Source organism: Ochlerotatus camptorhynchus, unplaced genomic scaffold (assembly GCF_037179485.1).
Source record: "Ochlerotatus camptorhynchus isolate MF236.1 unplaced genomic scaffold, CSIRO-AGI_Acam_v1.1 ptg000626l, whole genome shotgun sequence".
NCBI classification, from domain to species: domain Eukaryota; kingdom Metazoa; phylum Arthropoda; class Insecta; order Diptera; family Culicidae; genus Ochlerotatus; species Ochlerotatus camptorhynchus.
This window is the reverse complement of record NW_027041105.1, coordinates 1295314-1311742: the sequence shown is the minus strand read 5'-3', so window position 1 is coordinate 1311742 and position 16429 is coordinate 1295314. Positions and strand designations below refer to the sequence as shown.

The following is a 16429-nucleotide window of genomic DNA, read 5'->3' as shown; positions in this document are numbered from 1 at the left end:
CAGACTATAACTTTTGAAGAATTTTTTATACATATTAAAAATTGGAGCAGTGGGACAGATATGCGTCCATTTTTGCAATGGGACAAAACGACTTCAATTTTTTTTTTAATTTTTCTAGAATAAACAGCATGTTTTAATATAATATTTAAAAAATATGTATTGATTTATAACGTTAAGCATCATAACCTCAAAAAAGTCAAAATGTTACATGGGACAGTTATGCTTCCACCGGCAGTTGAGCACATAACCATTTCTTGTTGTGTTTGTCGTTTTAGATGCTAGATAAAAGCTTCTTTTATCGATCTGTGTGCTGAAAATACTTGGGAATGTATTTACATGGCCGTAGAGATACAAAGAGGAAGTCGACGCAGATAATCTGTCAATGTTACTTAGGACCTAATGCAATGTTCAGCTTGAATTTTCGTTTTTATCAAAAGGCTAACTCTTTCGACTGAAGTGTAATAAAGAAGATCCGTCAAACACTTCCGAAAACATTTTTTGATACAAAACAAAATTCATAGTCCCCTGGGTAGCGAACTTGAATTAATCAACTCTTTATTCATCAGAACAACACTTTCAGAATGAACCAGGGGAAGTTCATAAGTTTTGACAGCGTACCGGCGCAACTATCGGTAATTGAGAGATTCACAACTGACAAGAGAGTGAGAGCCGGCTTTTGCGCTCTCTTTCTCCATTGCCCTCTTTGTCTGCAATCAGATATCCAAGTGCACAGCGAGAAATGCACACTTGGGCACCCATACATCACAAATGTTCTAATTTAAACTCACGCATTCAAACCGGTTTGCAAGTATGATAACGTCCAAAGCGTACCAGACTGCTGTTTCCGTGTTGCTCCCGTTTGACGCGTGACTGCTGAAAGCTTGAATTACAATCAGTGGTGCAAACCGCCATGTATTGTGGAAAATTTGTGGTATGTTTCAAGAGGTGATAGAAGGTCTGCTTGGCTTACATCAGGCAGTTGGCCATTCACAAACTTACCACCCGCCACCCAAAAGAGCTCGCTTTTAGGTGCACTATTTAATGAGTTTTGTCATGGTAGTGATATCGACATGCTTTGAAATCAATGCATTAGGGATTAGGCAGACCATCCCAACTGAATTTAACGCTTTTTGTGGTCTGGAGTAAAGAAGTACAGCTATAATGTGACCATAAAAGCTGTAAAAATCTAAACGCATTTTTTTAATTGTTTACACCTGTGTCGTGCACAGGTTGAACATGTGGAAGCGACGCCACTGATTCATCATTCTTCGCGAACAGCGATCAGACTATCAAAAGCCCCAATTCTAATTCTAATAACAGTTGACAATTCACACTTTCTAATAGAGTGACAAATTCGAAAAAAATAACAGGTAAAACTCTAGGCAATATAAAAACAAAAAAGTTCGAAGGTTCAACAAAAAACTGCAACTTAAATTAAAATTCAAGTACTGTCCATAAAAGCATAATTGTCCCATATGAATAGCAAATCAGGCGAAGAGGGAACAATTATGCGAGTATCGGCAGTGTAGGCTCCCATACATTGTTCTCCGTATTCAGAAAGAGACGAAATCGCCATCCTTTTGACCAAGTTAAAGTTGCCATTGCCATGTTCTTCAGCTTTTGCGTTATTCCAATTTTGAAGGAAATATAGTCAATCGTTGATGTGTCTTTCCATGGAGGCACTAATTACCTTACTGTTATTTCGCCATCGTAAAGAAGAGAAACTCAGAATCTCGTACCATATTACGTATATCGTCTTCAGATGTGTAACTAGCGATCCTTCAGAAATACATCCAAAACCGACGTGATGGAGAGCTAGTGCTACAACCCGAGAAGCTTGGTGAATTACCTTTGGTACCACATAGCAATCTTGACGGATTGGATGCTTTCAAACTGCATTGGGTGATTTACTGACATTATCAGGTGTGCTTGATGTACACATTATGTATGCACGATCCCTTAGCAAACGGTGTTACACTAAACGATTCTTGGTAACGCGAACGCCTACAATTTAGGGAAAAAGTACTCCCTCCTCTCCCTGTCTCTTTTTTCAAATATTTCGTAAGGTACGATCTAGTTGATTTATTGTTTTTTGTCAACATCAACGGTCTCAATATAGCCCCAATGCTGGTTTGAAAAAAGCAAACCATCATTGGGGTTGCGTTGATATTGACAAGCAAATATATTAATAAATGTACAAACTAACCCATCTTTGCTCATCTTACCCTACGAGACTTCTGTCGCAAATTCGTGATCTTCCTCTATCTTGTCCCCCTTGACAGGCATATTTCCGTCCAGTGATAGTTATGCACAACATGCGCGATTTTATGTTCGTTAAATCGAGTGTCAGCTTGGGGTTCTATGTAATTTGAAGGTTGTCTCTGTCATATGCTTGCCGAATTCGTGAAAGCTCCTATTTATAGTCCCGAGAGGTCCGAAGCATAACGAACTGTTACAGCATTTAGTTTAAAGTGCTGCACAACTTAGTGGAATGATGTGATTAGTTATTAGTGCGATAAACGGAAAAATAGAATAAAACCGATATTCGATCCGTGAGACCTATCCGGGTATGTACTGTCATAATATATCAATGTTTTTTTTAAACCTTTTTTTTTTCAATGCCCGTTTATTTGCCATCCTGATTTTCATTCACATTAGAAACTTAATCAGGACAATCATAGATACCCACTTAAGTTTGACACGTAATTTATTTTACTCGGATCTCATTTAACTAAGTTTGTTCTATTTTTTCGTTCATCAACACTGGTCTGCTGGGGTGCAAATTCGGTATCCCTTTCCCCTGGATGAGTTGCCTTGTTTGTTGTGTTTGTCCCCGTCGTCTTGTTTTAGCGGAAATAAGTGGTGAAAGTTTTGGAGCAAGCGTCTAACATTTGGTCTTCTCTCTCTCTCTCTTGTTATCTTCCAGACGCTGAGCTCCGTTTCCGCTGCAGTATCTGCTGGAAGGGCTTCAAGCATCCGATGTCATTAACCCTGCACAAGGATCTGCACTCGGGCAAGACCAAGTGTCCAGTATGTTTGCGCTCGTTCTCACGTAGCTACGATATGCGCATCCACTTGAGCAAGATACATAAAATTACGCTTAAATTGGACGCTAAAATTAACATTAAAAATGTTACCAACCTAAAGTAAGCGAATGAAAGGAATACTTGAGGGTTTCGTTCGTTTGTGTCTGTTTGTGTGGATGAAAACCTTTTCTGTCTGTGAAGTGTTCTTGTCGCTATTCTGGGTAGGCTACCATTCTTGTAAAACGAAGCGTCGATTTACATGATCAAAATTTGCCATTTGCATTCGTTCTAATATTACGTAACGCATAAAAAAGCGAATTTTTCAGAACCGTCGGTCACGTACTTTTCTTAACCGTAATACATGGTATGTAACGCTGCGTCATCATTCTCATTTTGTATTACGTAATATTTGAACGGGTTCTTATCACTAACAATCATGTAATAGAATATTTTGACTAGTTTCAATTCAGATATTTGACCCCTGGACTCTCTTGAGGTGTTTGGTACATATTGTCATGATGGATCTCTTGTTTCTATCACAATGTCCAATGTGTTGTTACGTTATTATAGTTAATAGTCAAAAGATAGACCTACCTACATATTTACAGTGGCTTAGCTTAGCGATCATGCATAATTTCCGTAACATTTTAAGGAACAGAAACTGCCTACAATCGTATATCAGTCCTATCTTTACTAGATGTCATATCCATGTGGGTCTAACATGCGATTATGGGTAGATAATGTCTGAGGATGTATGCCCTTTTATATAAGTAGGTGGACTGATACGCGTCTTAAAAAACAATTAAGTTCCACTACTTTCGAAAATTGATCAAAAATATCCTACGTCATTTTATGCATGGTCCCTATTCATCGCTATTCATCATAACCGTAGCCAACCATATTAGGAACAGTAGAGTAAAATTAATTCTTCAAATGTTCTTGTGCTGTGCTCTATACCACCCACAATCGCATTATTGCTTTGCGCTTATGGGTAGTACGTGTGTGGAAAAAAATGATTACAAACGATAGTGTTAAGAGCGAGCCATGGACAATGCATCCGGATTGTCGGAACGTGCACCGTACTTTACTGTTCCTTATATGATATGGTATGACAACATTTTCCACCTTTTAATGTGAAAATATGTGCATATAATCGTGCATGCCATATCAGATCTCAGACGACGACAATGGAAACATTATCAACGTGACTAATTTATTACTATTCTGACAGTTGCAATTTTTGAATGGGGGAACAATCATCATTACGGAAGAGCCAGCAGGATGCGATTAGTTGAGGAGAATTGAGTAGCTTATAAGATCCCACAAAAGCTTCCTAGAAGCACCAAAAATGTTGAACATTTTAATAATTTTAGTTTTATCTTTTGGTCTATTGTTAATAGATGGATTTAAAGTGATTTTTTGTATAATATGTGTACAACAAAGTATAGTGAACATACTATGGACTGATGATGATGCTTACAACAGGCTATTTTTTGTACAATTGGATTTACTAAAAAAATAAAAAAAAAAAAATATGAAATATTAGTTTTCAAATTAAACATTGAGAAAATAGTGTAGTACATATCACAATTTAAAAAAATAAATCAAAAAAACGCACATCTATTTTCAACCTTCACGTTTGTTTTGAAACAGGGGAGCAGATAATCATATTTATTTCTCAAAATTTTCGCTGTGTGAAACGATCTAAAGTGCTAAACAGTGCTTGTGTTTGCCTAAAGTGAAAAAGCTAATTTCGTGACATTCAATTTCATCAAGTATTTCTAGTTTCAATTTTGCTCAAACACTTCTTCGTACTTTGTTGTTGTTCTTAGTATTCGATCGGCTACCGATTCCAAGCATCGATAGTTTAGAAAATTGAATCCATAGAATATGACTAGTTTAGTTAGGAAATGAACGTGATTTGTTTCCCCTGAATCAAACAAATTTACACTTTTTTTGTTTTCGTTGAAGAAGAGAACCACAAGCTGATCAATATCTCGTTTCTTTTCTCTCTACTCTCTCTATTTCGCAGAAGTGTTTGAGCAAAAAATGAAACCGAAGAAGTACAAGTGCAAAGACTGCGATAAGAGCTTCGCCGCCTGGAAGTCGCTCACGATGCATAATCACATCCACAAGGGGCTCACCAAGTGCACGATCTGCGGAGCGGTACTCTCACGGACGGCTAATCTCAAGCGGCACATGAAGCTGAAGCACGAACGGGAGGAATCGTTCAAAGCGGAACAACAGGGTTGCATCCCGCAGACGGGCTGAGCTCTGCACAAGCTCTTGTAATGTGTAGAATTAAGGCGTTTAATATATTGGAGAAGATACTAAAATGGAAATATTATTGTGTAATACAAGATGTGAAATGTGCTCAGAGTTTTTGTTATTGCTATTTGTGCAATTCCCTGCAAAGTCTACAGCGAAGACTGTTAGTAAATTTGAAATTTCGTGGGACGGCTGGCAGCAACGATGGAAAAGTTTGCGAAAATCCACTAGGGCTTGGATCTAATGTTGGACCCACTAAACACAACTCGCATTTTGCATCTCTTTTTCGAGTGAACTTTTTCACGAAATTGAATGTTTCTACTACAGATGTCTTCCAAATTTATTTACCTTTCCACATAACGTTAGATTTGATAAAGAGTCATAACTTCATGCCATAGGACGAGATTAATTTTTATGCTGAAGACCATATTATTATTATTCGGTGTTTATTTTTATAATTGCTGTTTTTGTGTCATTATATTAATCCTTGTATTTTCAAAAGATATGGAGTTTTTACGCCTATTTGCCAAATAGGGTTTTCCCCATTAATCTTCATTTAGACAACAAAAGTCCGATGAAGAGAATAATGACTAAATAAATAAATTGTTAAGATATTGTCAACAATCTAACACCCTTTCTTGACTCCAAACTCGGCCTACGAGTTTCGAATTCCGTCCTAACGCATTGAAACACCATTTATTTTACTTTGGCGTACACGCAGAGAAAATATTTTTGAACATAGCAATATTCAGTATAGTTTCAACAAAAAAGTTGTATTATCTCCCGGCTTATAAGGCAATATCTTTGGTTCAACAATAATCATGCTTTCGTTTCAATAATATTTATTGTTGAATTCAAAAGTGGGATGATACGACCACGTAGTAATATTTTTTTAAAAAGCAAAATGATTTTTTGAGAAACAACAATATCTGGTGTTTAAAAGGAACATAGTTAATTTTTGGACCCAAAATGCTATTTTTCTTGGTTTAAATAAAAATTTATTTAGCTCAATAAATAAATATGGTTGTTTTTATAATTCGTGGTATTTTCTTGTTTTATTTTTTAAATAAGTGAGAAATTTTTTTGATGCGTATATTATGCCATAATTGCTTCAGTAAGCTCACAAGCTCTATCCAGAAGTTCCGACGATGACAGCTTAGAGAAGCGGGTTTTGAACTCGTCAACAACGATGTGGATGACACTTTTTTTTGTCAGATCTGGAGAGGAACGCGGTTTTGCTGTACTTCCTTAGGATGGCTTGCCCTTTCGATGACGCGTTCAATAAGAAGGTGGCAGTATAGGCTTCTCGAGTCACTTGAGTCTCTTCAGAGGGCCGCGCGTTGTTGTCTAGGGTCGCAGATGAATTGTTGTTCGCTGACTTTTGAAAGCCCCTGTAATGAAAGGGAATAGCTAGTTAGTTGCAATAAACAAGAATGATTTGATGATAATTTACCTGTGCCTCCCTTCAAGAGTTCAATTCATGAATGAATCTGGTTCGCTCAGCAAGAAACGGCGAAGGAAGGAGTTCCTCAATTTCCTTGCTCTGTATGATTTTCAATGTTTCGATGGTGTAACAATTAACTGCAATAATAATGTTAGGATACCGTAACTGAATAAAAAAAAAACTACCTACCGAGAAATGCTTCAATAACTCGTTAGGACATTCTATAACTATTCAATAAAATTATCAACTTGATTTCTTCAACCGACACCTTTTATACATCCAGTTCTTCAATAATTATTGAATTATCGGAACCGGAACACATTTTGATACGCAAAACTTTACTGGCACGTGAACAAAATGGCGAAGGACGGGTTCGGTTTCTAGCTTATCCACACTGAACAAAAAAATATAATTCAATCAACAATCATGGTATCTGAATTAATTTTATGTTGCCCTTGAAATAAACCATGCGTTTTGTTAAATCTACAATTTTGATGCTTTGGAAATTTGAGCAAGAGAACAAAAAATAATATTGTTATTAAAAAAAAATTAAAAATGTTTGAACAAAAATACCCCATTGAAACAATAATAAAGCGATCGTTGACCACTACAATATTATTTTTTGTTTTAAACCATCAACAATTCTCTGCGTGTACGGATGAAGTTTAAAATGGATTAGGCCGGAGCTCTTCTTTTGTTTTGAGAAAAATTGGTGTTAACATTCCGTATGTTCTTAATTCTTATAGAAAATCTTTGGTTTGGTAGCTTTTAATGTAATGAAACAAATAAATGATTCGTTACGCCAAAATCATGGATATATTTGATATTTTCTGCTGGATATGCCCAACATGGGCGGAAGTATTTCACAGGATGACCAGAGAACCGCGAACCAGGAAAAATATATTAACCATACCATAGGAACACTTTTTTACACCAGAATTTCAGAATAAACCATTCAACAGTGTGATTCTTTACCAAATGAATGTAGGGCTGGTAGCAGGTGACTGTTTAGTGACTAGGTCACTTTTTGCATTGACGTTTTCTATCACTCGAACTGGTTCAAGATTGAACAATCAAGTGGGAGCAGGAGTAACTGGCCCAGGGATAGAAATATCGGTTCCTATGGGCAGATGGCCAACTGTGTTCCAAGCTGAAATTCAAGCAATTTTAGAGTGTTCCGTTATATGTTTGCGTAGAAACTATAAGAGTTCAAATATATGCGTCATGTCCGATAGTCAAGCTGCTCTAAATGCTTTAAAGTCGGCGACATGTACATCAAAACTTGTCAGGGAATGTGTTTAACCACTTCAAAAATTGTCTTGTCAGAATCAAGTCAACTTACATTGGGTTCCTGGTCATTGCGAGATTGAGGGAAATGAAAGAGCTGATGCACTAGCAAGACTCGGATCTTCTCATAAGTTCATCGGGCCAGAGCTCTTTTGTGGCTTATCGGCAGCATCTCTTAGAATGGAGCTAAAAGCGTGGGAATCTTCAAAAGTGGAGGAAAACTGGAAGAACACTTCCATTGCTAGGCAGTCGAAGCAATTCAATCATTTCTGTGACCCACAAAATCCTGGAACTTGCTAAAAAAGATCTTAGTATATATGCAGGTCTTGTAACAGGTCATTGTCCGAGCCGTTATCACTTGAAGCTGATTGGAAAACTTCAAGATGATGTATGTCGCTTCTGTGGCATAGAAATGGAAGACTCGGAACATTTGCTATGCCACTGTCCGGCAATTTTCAATAAAAGGCGTAAGTTCTTCGACAAGGGGCTGATAGAACCCTTTGACATTTGGAGAACAACTCCCAGTACGGCAGTGCACTTTATTCGAAGTATAATGCCGTGCTGGGATAATGCTATTAGTCAAACGATGGCGATCACTCCTAATAATAGTGATACGGCATCTTGATATAGCTAAAGAAAAAAATGGGGAATATATCACAATATTTGCCAAATAGGGTTTTCCCCATTAATCTTCATTTAGACAACAAAAGTCCGATGAAGAGAATAATGACTAAATAAATAAATTGTTAAGACATTGTCAACAATATAACACCCTTTCTTGACTTCAAACTCGGCCTACGAGTTTCGGATTCCGTCCTAACGCATTGAAACACCATTTATTTTACTGGCGCGCGGATGAAGTTTAAAATGGAATGGAAAAATGGATTAGGCCGGAGCTCTTCTTTTGTTTTGAGAATAATTGGTGTAAACATTCCGTATGTTCTTAATTCCTATGGATTTACGCCAAAATCACGGATATATTTGATATTTTCTGCTCGATATGCCCAACATGGGCGGAAGTATTTCACAGGATGACCAGCGAACCGGGAAATATCCGGGAACACTGTTTTACACCAGAATTTCAGAATAAACCATTCAACAGTGTGATGCTTTACCAAATGAATGAAGTTTGTCACTTTTTGCATCAAAAAGTTGCTATTTCCCTAAAAATTGTCACTGAAGTCACTTTTTCTTAACCTATTGATGAGGATTTGAAATTGGAAAATATCATCAAAATGTTTAAATTGAGTATATGGAACTAAGTAAGTCTACAGTAGTCGTACGGCGAAATATGCATATCGGAAAAAAACTGGGAATAGTGTTGAATCTCGATGACAAATTGGGGAAAATATAGTTTCTTTTCCCGAAAATAAATTCTGAACTTTGGAAACTTCTGTGCTGGTTTGTGCTAGATTTTCAGAAGTCTTAAAAGAATTATCTAGAAATTTTAATGGAAATTCCAAAGGAAAATGGACGAGAATTTTAAAGTAATTCTAGGGATGACGCCAAGATATTTCAGAGACGAATACCAAACTACACACTACGAAAGTTTGGATGAGAATTCTTAGTCCAAATTCTAATACCTAAGTAAGGGAATTTACGTATTCTCGGCAACTTAAGCGGTGACCATCTTTATATAGCCTTGTTCTCTAAGGAACGCACACATATGCAGTATTGATTTGTTTACAATCTTTTGGTGCCAGCTGCTCTAACAATTTCAGTCGATGTCGCATTAAAGTCTAAAAGAAGTTTTATCTACAAACTATAATTTCAATTTATTCAAAAATATTTGATTTACGTTAAATATAGCGCTAGAAATACGCGATAACAATGTGAACTAATCGTATTTATTGACTGGTGATGTAAGTACTTCATTGAATAAGGTTTTGCACCGCCAGGGTTAACCTAATCGGATGCCAGTTCAGTGGTACTGTTAACGTGGACTTCATCGATTTTTTCTTGTGAGATTTTCTCGATAATTTTTTATTGCTGATTGCATCTGAAACTGGACTGTCCCAAAAATGCGAAAAGTGTGATAAAAGTGCACGTCAAATCGTTTTGATGATGATGCATCATAAGGAATAAGTGCACCGAAGACACCAAGACGATTAGACGTAAACTTGCAATTTTATCACACTTTTTAATAAGTAAAAACGCGCTTATTAGTCCAATTTGGTGTGAAATGCGCAATAACTGCTGTGAGATGTAAACCACACTTTTGCAATGTCCGCGAGCAATAATTGTAATTATTACGTGTTTTGGGAATGAAATGCTGTTTCAAGTGATCCATATGAAAATCAAGTGATTTTCACGTAAATTTTATTGGACGGTCGTCAAAATTGGCTTCACTTAAAAGTTACGTGAATTGTTTAGTAATCGTCACTGGGTTTTGTAGTAATTTTTATTTGAATTCGTGGTATGGGTTGATGCATATATTATGTCACGCTCTAGGGGGGCCCCTCCTAGACCCCCTGTCTAAGATTTTTTGACAAGCAATGCATTAAGTATAGGAGCATACGGTGGTAAATTCAGCGGGTCACTCCATGGAAGATAGCGCAGTGCGTATCTGACGAATTTGCGTTGAACAGTTTCGAATCGTCCACTCCGACGAATTTGTTTCGAGAAGCTGTGTTGCTGTGGCGTCGCGTCGGTTGGTTTTTCATTTCGTTTGTTTTTGGTGCTTTGCCTCCCTCCCAAGAAGAGTTTTACCGGGTATTTTTTTTTTTCTTTTCTTGGTGCTGGCGTTCTGCCTTCCGGAGGATGCACACGAATGAGGTGTCAAGCAAAAATTCGGTGCAAATGAAAAACTTCGAATGTGATTCAAAATGTCGTGTTGGGTTGTAAATACAACGCGGAAGATTTTTTCGATTACCGCGAGTGAACAAATCGATCCTTTTTTGGAGGCAGAATTTGGTGAGATCCATCTGATTTATAATCAATAATGGAAGTGTGTTTGCAGTACCATTATTCATATGATAACGGTAGTGTTTACATGCGGGGCTTATTGTATGTGAAAGTAACCTCGGAATAGACGTGAATTACCAGGCATTCTGAAATGGGTTGCTGAATCTGCAGTAGAGCTATCGATTTCTAACTCCCGGATTAAACTTGTTTCAAATTATAACATCAAGGATTGTTGTAAGCAAATTTCTTCCATAATACCACTGCCGGCCAGTGGGGGTTAGATTGAATACACACACACAAAAAAAGCTGCTCTAACAATTTCAGTCGAAGGAATGGATCGCATCATTCGAGCAGTTTAAAATGACGTTTTCTACCACTCGAACTTTACCACGGAGCATTATTATAAGATTCTTTCTTCTAGAACCTCTAGAAAATAAGGTTTTATTTATTCTAGGCCTAATAAATCTTAAATCTATTGCCTTATTTGCTTAAAATCTCTGGTAGAAGGTCGTCCGAAAACTGCTCGACAATATGATTAATTGTCAAAAACTGTTTTGAAACGCTTTTCCAAAGCTCCAATCTTCTCTGGTGAGAACGACTATTGTAGGCAACATCTTTTTATTCGATAACCTTTGCATTTGAGCTGCACACAGCTGTGCTTTCATCGGCAACTCGAAATCAGCAGCATTTTGTAGTGCGTGTGTTTTATTTCAAGTAAATCCTGCTAGATTGTCTTTTCTCAGTGGTAAAAATATAAGCAATTTGAAGCTGAAAGCCTAAAGAATCGTTCGAATGCATTCAGCGAAGTGTTTTCATAAGAAAATCCAGTGAAATTAGCGTTTCAATTTGGGTTGCCGAAGTCGTCATGTTCCCTATTTAAAATAAGTTAAAAGATTTTTTTTATGAGAGCTCCGATAACAATTCCAAAGATCTCCCGTGATCTCCACAGATGTCCAAATTCTGGGGATAGTTCTGGACAGAGGTGGTAATAGTACATTTTTTTGCAAAACCATCGTCCAGAGCAAAACAAAACAGCCAGCACACGGGCGGTCGTGTATTTCTACATAGGGTCAGGTGGGGCAAGAGTGCCATATGGGGCAAAAGTGCCACCTGCTTGTATCGAAGCCTGAAATACATGTTTGATATTTCTTATTAATGGGATGCTATAAAAAGCCCTTCAGATATACTGCATCAAATTTGGTTATACATTATGATGTAAATATTATCAAAAAATCTAAAAAACTTACACGTTATCGAAAACTTCAAAATGTTATAAGAAATAGGTAGGGTCCCTCGCAAAACGCTATCGAAATATGTGCTGCTGGCGTTGGAACCTGGGTCGCAACATTTGGGGCGCTTCGAGCAAGTTTTTTTTCTGTGCAACAGGAACAGGAACTAGTTGAGCATGTTATCAAACTGGAACTGGAACTGGAATTTTTATTACAACGAACAATAAAATTGCACAATGCTTTTTTTAAGGCTTAATTTTTTTTAAATACATGTTTAAAGGAGTACTTGACACTGTTGGTTAAATCTTTCCCCTTGTTGACTAATTAAAAAGTAGTTTAAGAAGAATATGAACCGTTTGATTGCGAAATTTTGATGATTTTCAGTCTATTGACAGTCTATTATCATCTCCTTTATTTACGCATAATTTTAACATCTATGCTTATGCATGGTTAGTATTATCATGGCTATAATGGCTATAATGGCTATAATTATCCAGAAATAAGCAAAATTCTACATGACATAAATTTATGTCGCACGCGCGCGCCGCTGGTCTTGTCTGCTTCATTGTGAGAAAATGTTCTGTCGCCTGCAGAAAACAGTTTAGAAAAGTCGTGACATTTTTCCGCTTGCCAGTTTGTGTTTGTGTGTCTTCACTATGGTAATTGCGCAAAGTATCAAATGTTAAGGAAAAAACGTTAAACTCCAGGAGTTCTTAGCGAATTATTAAGGTTAATTTACCTAGATAGGTATATAGATTTTTATGATTTTGGACGCAGAAACAAATTAAAAATGCTTTGTTTAAACATTAGTTTAAATGTATATTACTCACAATAAAATTTACAAAATTCCGGGAAAATCCAGAAAATTGCAAATGCTATTGATTACGTAATCAAAAGAAAATTATTCAAATCACTTCACAAGCTCTTCATATGGGATTTCGTTGAGAGATTCGATATAATTAGAGGAATGTAGATAATGAAATGTAGGTTCCATGTCAAAAAAATTGAATTTATTCCATTATCAAACCGTATTTGAATTTCTGAGTCACCATATAAATGTCACTCTTGGTTACTTATTTATTATTTAAAAGGCACTATTTGGTCACTATTTCCGTAATTGTAGTCGCTATTATTATATCGCATCAACACTACCAGCCTTGTATCTTGCTCTATTAGCTGTATAATTTTCTTCAGTTTCCCGTCTTATTTTTTTCATTTAATCACCCAGTAATATTTAAAATTGACTTTGGGTAGTTTCAATTTCAGGTGTAAAATTCATGGGCCTTAAAAGATAATCACCCCTATTCTGTATTTCGTTTCGAACGAAATTCCCATACAAAAAAATATTTTTTTGTATGGGAATTTCGTTCGAAACGAAATACAGAATAGGGGTGAATATTAAAGATGCTGGACTTAGGAAACAAATATTTGTAGAAACCGAAAATGAACTATTCTTTACCGGTGTTTTAATTTTTCGTTTCTCTTAATATGAATTCCAGAATTAGCCTGGAATTCTGTTCTGAATTAGCATGGTATTCTTCTGAAATTAAACAGAAAACACTCCGCGTAATAATTATCGTTTAATTATTTTTGAAATTTCCTTGACATCCCTTCTAAGAATTTGATTGGAATCCTTTTTAGAATTCCCTTGTACCTATTCGGATTCCGTCGAGATTCTTTTCAAAATTTTCTATTAACTCTATTCAAAGCAGCAGAAATCTTTCGAAATTTTATTTAGAAACCTCTTGGAGTATTTTAAAGAATGTCTTTCTAATTATTTGCAATCAATTTTGTTGGAGCTCTAGGGTTGAAATTATCCCCTGAACAATCTTTTTTTTTTTTTTTATAATGCGTTTATTTTTCCAGGCTCATTTGCCGTAGCTTTGCGGAGCCGATATTCATCGTTTGGGTACAAAATTACTTAAAACTAACGTTAGTAAAGCGGGGGCCGATTACTCGCGGCTTTCTCGAGGTTAGGGGTAACAAATTGTAACAAACGGGTGGCAGGGTAGGGATTGAGAACACAAGGTTTTTTAGAGCAATGTGCTCTTGATCTAGAACTAAGCGACATACTGGAGAAAAAGACAAACATGGGGGTACACTGATGGAGACCTAGCAACTTGAGAGAACACAAGATGACACTAACTACTAAATCCTCAGATCTATCCGTTTTAAAAACACATAAATTAAATTAAAATAATCGAGATCTCGGCTCGCCAAGATGTCTCTAACGGGCCGCATAGGTTGTTTTCCTCGGGCCCTGAGGGATGCGGATAACTCGGATCTAGCAACACAATGTAGGGTGCATGACCAAAGCACGTGGTCGATATCGTGGTAGCCACTACCACAAGCGCACAAATTGCTGCCTGCGAGCCCGATTCGGAAGAAATGCGAGTCTAACGAGTAGTGATTGGACATGAGCCTTGACATGACACGTATAAAGTCACGGCTCATGTCCAATCCTTTGAACCATGGCTTGTTCGACACCTGTGGGAGAATAGAATGTAACCATCTTCCCAGATCACTCTCATTCCATTTTTGTTGCCAGTTGGTGAGGACGTGCTGACGGGTAATTGAAAAAAATTCCGCAAAGGCGATTTGTCGATCAAAAATATCGCCTTCCATAGCGCCCACCTTAGCTAGCGAGTCCGCTTTCTCATTACCCGGAATTGAGCAATGAGATGGGACCCAAGCTAAGGTGATAGTATAGGAGCAGTTAGATAAAGTACTCAATTTAGCTCGGATTTCGGTCAGGAAATACGAGGAGTGCTTCATCGGCCTCATTGATCGAATAGCCTCCAACGAGCTAAGGCTATCAGTGAAAATAAAATAGTGATCAGATGGTAGTGAGGCAATTTGCTCTACTGCGTAGAATATGGCTGCTAGTTCCGCAACCTATACGGAACAGGGTTTTTGCAGTTGATATGAGGCGCTATGAAATTCGTTGAATACTCCAAATCCAGTGGAAGCGTTTATAGTTGACCCATCTGTGAAAAAACTCTTATTGTTACTAATATGGTGGTACTTGTTTGCAAAAATTAAGGGAACAACCATCGACCGATGGTGATCTGGTATTCCACGGATTTCTTGCAACATGGTCAGATCAAAATTTACAGAGGAACTATAAAAGTCTTGGAGGCAAACACGAGAGGAATTGAATGAAGAAGGGCCAATCTCCAGCGTCATGTAATCGTAATAGAGACTCATGAATCTTGTTTGAGGATTTCTGTCGAGCAGCTTCTCAAAGTTTTCTATTACCAATGGGTTCATTACTTCACAACGGATAAGAAACCGAAAGGACAGCTCCGCGGAACGATCTGTCAGTGGAAGAACACATTCATCATCAGAGACATTGAATATACTGAAGAAGCTATCCACAATACCAGAAAACGTGAACATGGGAGCATGTTCTTGCTGATTATTCAGCTGATTTTCTGGCCGAAAAACTGGAACATCTGGGGTTTAAGATGATCCTGGAAGTGACGGAAAGTTCTTCTCATAATTACAAGGTTTATAACCCGGTGGAATGGGTTTCGGTGAATTTCCGTTACTTCTTGATTTTTCCAAGGTGGAAGGGTGGTCCGTACGAGTGGCCTTACGAGGCTTTTCGGTGGTGTGTTGTTTTGCTCGTTTTCTCGTATTGCCTTTAAAGACAAACGGACTACCCTCACCGCCCTCTGAGTCAGAGTCTAGATCATCAACTGGCAAAATGGAGAACGTGTTACTGCTTTTTGGTGTGGTCTGAGAAGATGAAGCGGTATTCTTCAAGAGTTCTGCTAGAGTTCTCTTGGAGCGAGCTTGCAGAGACCGCTTAAGTTTTTCTCCCTGCTGTTTATACCTCGGGCAGTCAGTCAGGGTATGTAGGCTTTCCTTGCAGTACACGCATTTTGGAGGAGCACCGCAAGGGCCCTCTTGATGTTGCTCGCCACACTGATCGCAGCGTGGTTTGTTCGAGCAGTAGTCCGATGTATGACCAAGTTGTTTACATTTCGAGCAGTTCATTACCCGAGGTACAAACAGACGTACAGGCAGCCGAACCTTGCCAATAGCGACGTAGTGAGGTAACGCTGAACCCGAAGAGGTCACACGAAACGAGTTTGACAAGGAATACGTTTTTTTGGAGCCTACTACGGATACTGACTGCATTTGAAGGCAGTCCAATATCTTCACCTTCGGCAGGGCACGGTTTTTAAAGATTCCGAAGGAATCGGGACCCAAGAAATCATCACTAGTCAAACTCGCTTCGGTGACCACTCCTTCAATTTCTACCT

General features: G+C 37.7%; 1 protein-coding gene across 7 annotated transcripts in view; it reads left to right on the top strand.

Annotated features, from left to right (window-relative positions):
• LOC135714191 (modifier of mdg4-like) overlaps positions 1 to 16429 on the top strand; it is a 41016-nt gene that overhangs the window by 14306 nt on the left and 10281 nt on the right. Inside the window, exons 6-7 of one of the 7 annotated variants that reach the window (XM_065237502.1) lie at positions 2927 to 3146; positions 5059 to 5201. The exons of 3 other annotated variants lie outside the window; for them this stretch is intronic. In XM_065237502.1, coding sequence (XP_065093574.1) covers positions 2927 to 3146; positions 5059 to 5068 — 230 coding nt within the window. In that variant the 3' untranslated portion in view covers positions 5069 to 5201. Of the gene's footprint in view, positions 1 to 2926; positions 3147 to 4257; positions 4494 to 5058; positions 5400 to 16429 lie in introns of those variants that run through there. 3 more of the 7 variants (XM_065237501.1, XM_065237498.1, XM_065237500.1) reach the window with 3 other exon arrangements.